The sequence below is a fragment of the Orycteropus afer genome, unplaced genomic scaffold, assembly GCF_000298275.1.
Source record: "Orycteropus afer afer isolate SDZICR_OR568_19922 unplaced genomic scaffold, OryAfe1.0 scaffold00089, whole genome shotgun sequence".
Taxonomy (NCBI): Eukaryota; Metazoa; Chordata; class Mammalia; order Tubulidentata; family Orycteropodidae; genus Orycteropus; species Orycteropus afer.
In genome coordinates, this window is record NW_006921676.1 from 1,509,782 (window position 1) to 1,517,287 (window position 7,506).

The following is a 7,506-nucleotide window of genomic DNA, read 5'->3' on the forward strand; positions in this document are numbered from 1 at the left end:
CCTTCCTTCCAAGGAGTGGCTGGTGGGTTTGAACTGCCAGCCTTCTGGTTAGCAGTCAAGTGCCTTAGGCACTATGCTACCAGAGCTCCTATTTTAAAATAAGGTTCTGCAATAAGGTCCTTCTAACTTTATTAATTAACAAATATGTTTCAATGAAACTCTGTGTCAGGGACATTTATGTGGGATTACCTAATAGACATTTGGATTTATGGGTCTGTCACTCCAGAGGTAGGCTTGAGCTGGAGAGATGGTGGTGGGGGTGGCCGGCCACCAGAGAGAGATGATTGTGGAAGCCATAGAAATGGATGCTTCTCAGTAACAAATTTGAACTAAGGTTATTTTCTGGAGCTTAAGATATCTAAAATATATAAAGGCATTTAAGTATCCAGGCATTTAAAATACTTTAAAGAGTTATTCACTTTTAATCTATTCCTAAGGTAGTGGGCCTTTCTGACTTTTTCTGTACTTTCTACTGGTAGTATATTGCCCAATGTTCTCTTGGGCTGATAGTGCCCAATGCCCGTCTTATTTTCCTCTTCCCCTTAACTGGATACAGTGATGCAGGGATACAACCTGTGCACAATTAGGTTATAAAGTGTAACATGCTATTCCAAACCCTGTCATCACCACCTCTGTACCCACCCCCCCTCAACTATCACTGCTTTCAGTTTCTATCTGTCATCTTTGGAAACATTATGCTTTGTGGCCACTAGAGGAGGGTAGCAGCAACGCAATGCAAAAACGCAACAGCCATGGCTTAATTTTCACTGGTTGTCAAGGCTGTATTTTCCTGGTCCCAAGCAGAACCTGCCAATGTGTCCTGCCTGGAAAAAGAAAGGTTTCAGTGGCTTTTAGGCAAATTTCATTTTCACTTTGCTTTTTTGGAAGATTTTTGATACATCACAGAATTGTGCTGTAATTACAGGCATTATAGGACTCAAATGTTTCTATTAGAAGCTTTTACCCATAGTTTTTCCAGAATATAAACAATACTAAAATTCATACTTTTGTATAGGATTTCTGTTTTCTTTTTTCTAAAGCAATTCACAGGAGCTCTGGTGGCATAGTGCCTAAGGCACTTGACTGTTAACCAGAAGGCTGGAGGTTCAAACCCCCCAGCCACTCCTCAGAAGGAAGGTTGGGTAATCTACTTCCATAGTGATAGTGCCTTGGAAACCAAAGGAGGGGTCGCTATGAGTCGGGCCTGACTCGAAGGCACATAACAACAACAACAAAGCAACTCGCATGTGTTCTCTCATTTTAAGTATTCAACAAATTCACTTATCAGGATAGTCAGAAGATATTATTATTAATGTCCTTTTAAGAGACAAGGATGCCTGGATGGGTTGCTTGTCCTATGAAAAGTGACAGGACTAATCACTGGTGATAGGACGAAGGTATCCTAGACCCCACGCTCCTGACTCACTGCTGGGTTGTCCCTCAGTGGGACAGGATAGACCACTGGAGTGTTATGCTGCATGGCAGGCCTGCAGAAGTTCAAGAGTCCTCATAATGTGACATTCAAGGCTTTTTGCAGCAAGGTCCCAGGTGAGGCCTGCTGCACTCCATGCTTACCCAGGGAGACAAGGCCCGCACTCCGCATCATTCTCCATGTCCCCCGGCGTCAACACAGTGGCCCGGAAGAAGCCCTCACAGTCTTTGTGGCGTCTGCATATCTGGTAGCCCCCTTTGGAAAACTTTTCTGCCGGGCATGGGACACAGTCATAGTCGTCATCTTTGGTACCGTAGCCACAGGACTAACAGGAGGAAGAGGATGTAGGATGCATGTGACTACAGTGACTTAATTCTCAGTAATTCAGACAAGTGGTTAGTGGGTACTGACATACTGGCTATTTCCAAAAGTTACTCTTGCTGGGCCTTTGCTTCCTGATTTATCCCCCATTTCACCAGCTGTAGTCCTGAGCAGTGTTTGTTTCCTTCCGTTTTCTCTGGCTTCTGACACTGCCCTTCCAAGTGCTTCTGAAATAAGTTAAACTAGCTACTACAATATCCCTGTTCGAGTCATAGACTTCGACACTGGTGTCTATCTTTTCTTAGCTATCTTCCAGTTGTCATTGAGACAACCCTGATTCATGGTGACCCCATGTTAGTCAGAATAGAACTGTGCTTCATGGGGTTTTCAATCAGGGTTTTGAACCAGTTCATCCTGGTTCAACCCTGTGCTGAGAAATTGCATTTCCACCCCATAGATAGTGAATCAGAATCCACAATTTAACAAGATCCCCGGGTGTTTCTTATAGAATGAACCAGTTTGAAGCCCCATATTCAATGGCTGACTTTTCATAATTAGATCACCAGGACTTTCTTTCGAGGCCCCTCTAAGTGAACTTGACCCTCCATTTTGGTTAGCAGCTGAGTGTGTTAATAGTTTGCACCACTCAGAGACTCTCTCAGCTATCTACAAGAACCTCTAATCTTGAAACTATGAAAGCTTGCCTCAGTCCTTAATAACATACATGCTTGTTGTTGTTGTTGTTGTTATGTGCTGTCGAGTCAGACCCGACTCATAGCGACCCCTTGGGTTTCCGAGGCAGTATCACTACGGAAGTAGGATTGCCCAACCTTCCTTCCGAGGAGTGGCTGGTGGGTTTGAACCGCCAGCCTTCTGGTTAGCAGTCAAGTGCCTTAGCCACTATGCTACGCTTAGCCTTCCTCAAAAGAGAAAGGAGGTGTAAGACTCAGGAATTACTATGCTGTTATTGGAGGACATTTCAGTTATGCTTCTTATTTAGATGATCCGAAATACATTTAATCAGTGATTGTCCTCTAAAAATACTAAAAATAACTGAGAAATCTGTTTACAAAGGCTCTGCTGTTTCCCTCCCAGGCAAACTTTGTCCTTGTGCTCAGGGCAGCTCAGACTATTCAGTCTAATGACTATAGAAGACTGCTTTGCTTTGCCTTGGTGACCACACAAAGAGCGAGGCAAACCAAGGATGATGTATCATGCAGAAGAAAGTCTCCACCTTGAGACTCCACCATTTACGGTCATCCAGCCCCAAGGCATGGCTTTGGTTCTTACCATATAAGGCTCCTCCCCTGGCCCACACTGTGGACACTCGTGGCACAGCCCTGTGGTCTGGTTATAGTACTCATTTTCACCACAGTTAGAGTATTCCGCTCTGGCTGAGTACATCAGAGATACCTGCCGCAAGAAAGAGGGTCATTTCTGAATTCCATGCCTCATCGGAAACACAAAATACTTCCTCAGGGTCAGAGCCTAGGGAGCCCAGAGATTGTTTATAAGAAAGACGCTACCTCTTGGAGGACAGGAATCCTATTTTGTGTGTTTAGTAAATTAAGTGTTTATTTGGTGTTCAGTCCCCAGTATTTTTACTTAATGAGCTAAGCATGACCACCTCTTCTTCCCACCAGCAGGTCTCTCTCATGCTTCCTCAGAGGCCCTCCTCATCCCTGCTGTCAAGAACCATACCCCATCTTCAAGGTCTGCTTTATTTTCTTCTTCATCTCTGTGTTAAATTTATGTTATGGATTTAATCGTATCCCCCCAGAATATGTGTTGTAAATCTTAACCCCTGTGCAGGTGGATGTAATCCCATTTGGAAATAGAGTTTTCTTTGTTTTGTTAATGAGACCATAGCAGTGGTATATTTTAAGTCGATCACTTTTGAGATACAGAAAGAGCAAATTAGGCACAAAGCAAGGAAGCAAAGATGGAGGGAGATAGATGCCAAGGAACACAGGGATAGAAGCTGAAAAGAGATAAGGACCCCCAGGGCGGACAGAGGGAGAGATTTCTCCCCTAGAACCAGTGCTTTGAATTGGACTTTGAGCCTCCTAAACTGTGAGAAAAGAAACTTCTGTTCATTAAAGCCACCCTCTAGTGGTATTTCTGTTACAGTTCTTGTAGTTGTTGTTAGCACTAAGAAACTAAGATGACCCATGGAACCTTTCTTTCATTCTCTTCCAGTTATGGATCTGGGTGCTGCCTCCAGGAGCCTCTAAGTCAGTGTCACCAAAAACCAAACTTACTGCTGTTGAAACAGATCCGACTCATAGCGGCCCCCCTTGGGTTTCAGAGGCAGTATCACTACAGAAGTAGATTGCCCAATCTTCCTTCCGAGGAGTGGCTGGTGGGTTTGAACCGCCAACCTTCTGGTTAGCAGTCAAATGCCTTAGGCACTACGTCACCAGAGCTCCTCTAAGCCAGTGTGGTCACTTCTAATGCTGTAGACAAGTCCACTGACATTTTGGCCACGTGGCACCATCTTAACCTCTCTATCAGGAAGAAAGCCTGGTGAGGGCCGGAAGTGGGTCTTTTTCAACTGCATGTCCCCCGTAAGTCTTGGTACTCATCAAATATTCATTGAGTTGTGTGCATTTCAACACAAATAAACATTTAATGATGTTTATCTCCATGATGGTATAATAAAGGGCACTACCATTTAAATATATTTAATTTGAACCAGGGCTGTGTTCAGTGCCTTAAAGGCATTTTCTCATTTAACCCTCACAAGAACCCTCTGAGACAAGTGCTACTGTTATGATTCCCATTTTACAGCAGTGGAAACTGAGGCTCAAAGGACTAAGGAATTGGCCTATGGTCACATAGATAATAAGGATATAGGAGGGACTGGAAGCCCAAGCTCTTTACCACCAGCTCAGACAAAGGGCTGCTCCTCTCCCTCATGGCTGAAGACAGCTCAGTGAGTTTGCAAAACTTAACTGAAATAGTGGGTAAGGTGCATGTAGCAGCTTGGTGTTCTGACACACTTACCACCAGCACAGGGAGCCAACGGGTCCATTTGCAGTCCCCTAAGTGGGCCATCCTTTCCTGGGGGTTCACCTGTAAAGATACACTTCATCAGCACTAGGACAGACTGCAGGCTGCTCTGTGCCTTCAGAAAAGGTGACTTCCTCATGGGCGTGAGCCACTGGATTTTAGGTTCCTCTTACCACACAGAGTAGGGAAACAGATACACCCTGAAGGAAAAGGCACATTTTAAGCTGAATCCTTGTCCCATGCACTTTGGGCTGACTTCATGGTTTTTGCCTAGCATCACACCCATTCCTGGGAAAGAGCTTCAGAGAAGAAGTTACCAAGAGCACACTGAAGGGCCTATTGTTAAACCCTGGGGTTAATGACTAATTGTTTAATGTGCTCAGAGAGCCTTGAAGAAGTCAGGCCTTACATAACTTTTAATGCTCCATCCTGATCTGTGGGATCCTTGCATAAGGGGAGTTCCAGGGCAACAGGAGGACTCCTGGAGATATTGCCAAGTATAAGAATCAGGCCCAGGCGCAGTTCACCTCCCTGTTCGCCCAGCCCCAGTGTTTTTTTTTTTTTTTTTTTTTGACAAGGAGGCTCTTCTTTATCTATGTTAAGAATGGGTAATCTATCAAAGTAATTAAGAAAATGTTATGAGTCCAATTGCTTAATTTTACAATTGAGACAACTGAAACCCAGAGAAGTTAAATGACTTTCCCAAGGTCACACAGCTAGTTAATGGGCAAAGGATGACTATAACCTGGGCTTTCTGATTCTACCTACAACTACATTAGTGTACTACTTTGAAGGAAGAGGTGTTATTTTTTCACTTTCCAAATGGAAGACCTGTGTTTCCAACTCAAAACAACAGTACCCTGGGAGTCTGGGTATTAGCCTTCCTGCCCAAAGAGAGAAAATGTGTTCATGTGAGTGCCCAGATGCCCCAGCTGCACACTTTGGGCTGCTTTTGTCTTGCTTGGACACTTTCTTTGACACCACTGCCATGCTTGCTTTCTTCTAAAGATGGATTTTGTGGGGAACCTTCCAAGATCAACCACTGGCACTGACTAGAAATATAAATGGGCCTTGAAAACATATCTCAAGACCATTCATTCCTGAATCCTTTTGTCCTTAGTGAGCTACTTTTGGTCATGGGAACAAATAATTCCTGATACTACCCTCAAAATATTGTGTAATAAAGCTCAAAGCAGGAGACAATGATGAACAGGATATCCTTTTTCTTTTCTTTTAGGATAAAAGTTCTGAACTTTGTCCCTGTATTTGTCCCTGTGTTTGTATATGCAGAGAAACAGGTCTGGAATGACATCCACTAAACTTCCAACAAAGATTTTCTGGCAGGGAGTGAAGTAGGGTGGCATTGACCAAGGATTCCAGGGAGGAATATGGGAGACATTTTCCCCCCTTACCTTTTATTTTATTTTCTATAGTTCCATATTACCTGAATGATTTAGAATGAGTACATATTAATTTCACAATCGGGGAAAAAAAGGCAATAAAGACATTTTCACTATGAGGAAAAAAGATGCTGCTCTGTTCGCCGTAAGAATAAGTTTGGGTGGCTACTGAGTTGGTGAGGATTCCAGATGCTGAGGAAGGACATCCTGAGGGATAATCCTGGGAAGAAGGAGATTGTGTTTAAAGATATTGGGAGCTGTAGGAAGGTCCCGGGTCTTTTCCTGGGTTGTTGCTGTTTGGCCCAGTTTTCTTGGAAATGTCTCTCACTCATTCAGTGAATGACACCAGGTGGCATTTGGGGAAAGGCTAAATTTCTGAATCTCTTGAAGAGACACAAATACTGCCTTTTTTCCATTTTCTAGCACACACCCTTGCAATTCAATGCTAAATGAACTGAGTCCCAAAGTTTACCACTGAGAAACACTAAGTAGAACCAGGCATGATTAAAGCTTCCAGCCACCCCAGCTGTGAACTCGCTGGGTGTTTTCCTTCTAGCAAAGGGACAAGCCAGGGCAAGCCAGGCAGGCCATGAAGCGAGGTACAGGGTGCCCAACTTGTAGCCTCATGAGAGGGAGGGTAAGGTGGAAACAAAGGCAAGAAGGGAACCTTAGAAACACTGTCCCTCAGACTCAACAGTTCCTGGCCTTTGGTTCATGATGGGGTTAGCAGAAGTGGGTTTCGATTGAGTCTGCATACAGAGCCAGCAGTTCTCTGGAAGTGTACTTACACTTGGAGGTCTTCTAAGGAAAAAAATGGTTTCTAATTTAATTGACTTCTAATTATAGCTGAGCCTTGGAGGGCTTCCCTGTTAGTACTGAGAAGGGCTCACCTTAGAGTCAACCAGGAACATTTGATGAGAGGTTCATTAAAAATGTTCCCGGGTAGGCCCAAGGAGACAGAAAAGAAAAACAAACAAATATATAAAGCAAAACAAAAAGTCTGTGGCTTAGGATTTCTTTTTATTATTATTACTATCATTATTACTAATTCTCCATGAAGGTCAGTGGGGTCAGGGAAGGCAGAAGAGTGCAGTTGTCTTGTTTGGATTCTGGTTCCAAAACCTGACTTGCCTTACAAAACATAGGTCTGCCTGCAAAAGGCGAGCCCAGAAGACCGAGACGGTGGAGGTGGATCGGGAGGCTTCTGAGGAGGAGGCTCAGTCCCCTCAGGAGCTGATGGGGTGGGCTTGCTCCCAGTCATGACCTCCTACTGGTTTTTAGTTGGGGGATTTGCTAAGAAATCCCAAATCTCCTCTTCAGTGCAGCTGCCTTCAGTGCAGC

At 44.1% G+C, this 7,506-nt stretch overlaps 1 protein-coding gene across 1 annotated transcript in view; it reads right to left on the reverse strand.

The window, feature by feature from the left end:
• EDAR (ectodysplasin A receptor) overlaps positions 1 to 4,810 on the reverse strand; it is a 53,431-nt gene extending 48,621 nt beyond the window's left edge. The window contains exons 1-3 of the mRNA XM_042781156.1: positions 4,760 to 4,810; positions 3,044 to 3,166; positions 1,576 to 1,757 (exon numbers count right to left, since the gene is read on the reverse strand). Coding sequence (XP_042637090.1) covers positions 1,576 to 1,757; positions 3,044 to 3,166; positions 4,760 to 4,810 — 356 coding nt within the window. The remainder of the gene's footprint in view (positions 1 to 1,575; positions 1,758 to 3,043; positions 3,167 to 4,759) is intronic.
• Between the last annotated feature and the right edge of the window lie 2,696 nt (positions 4,811 to 7,506).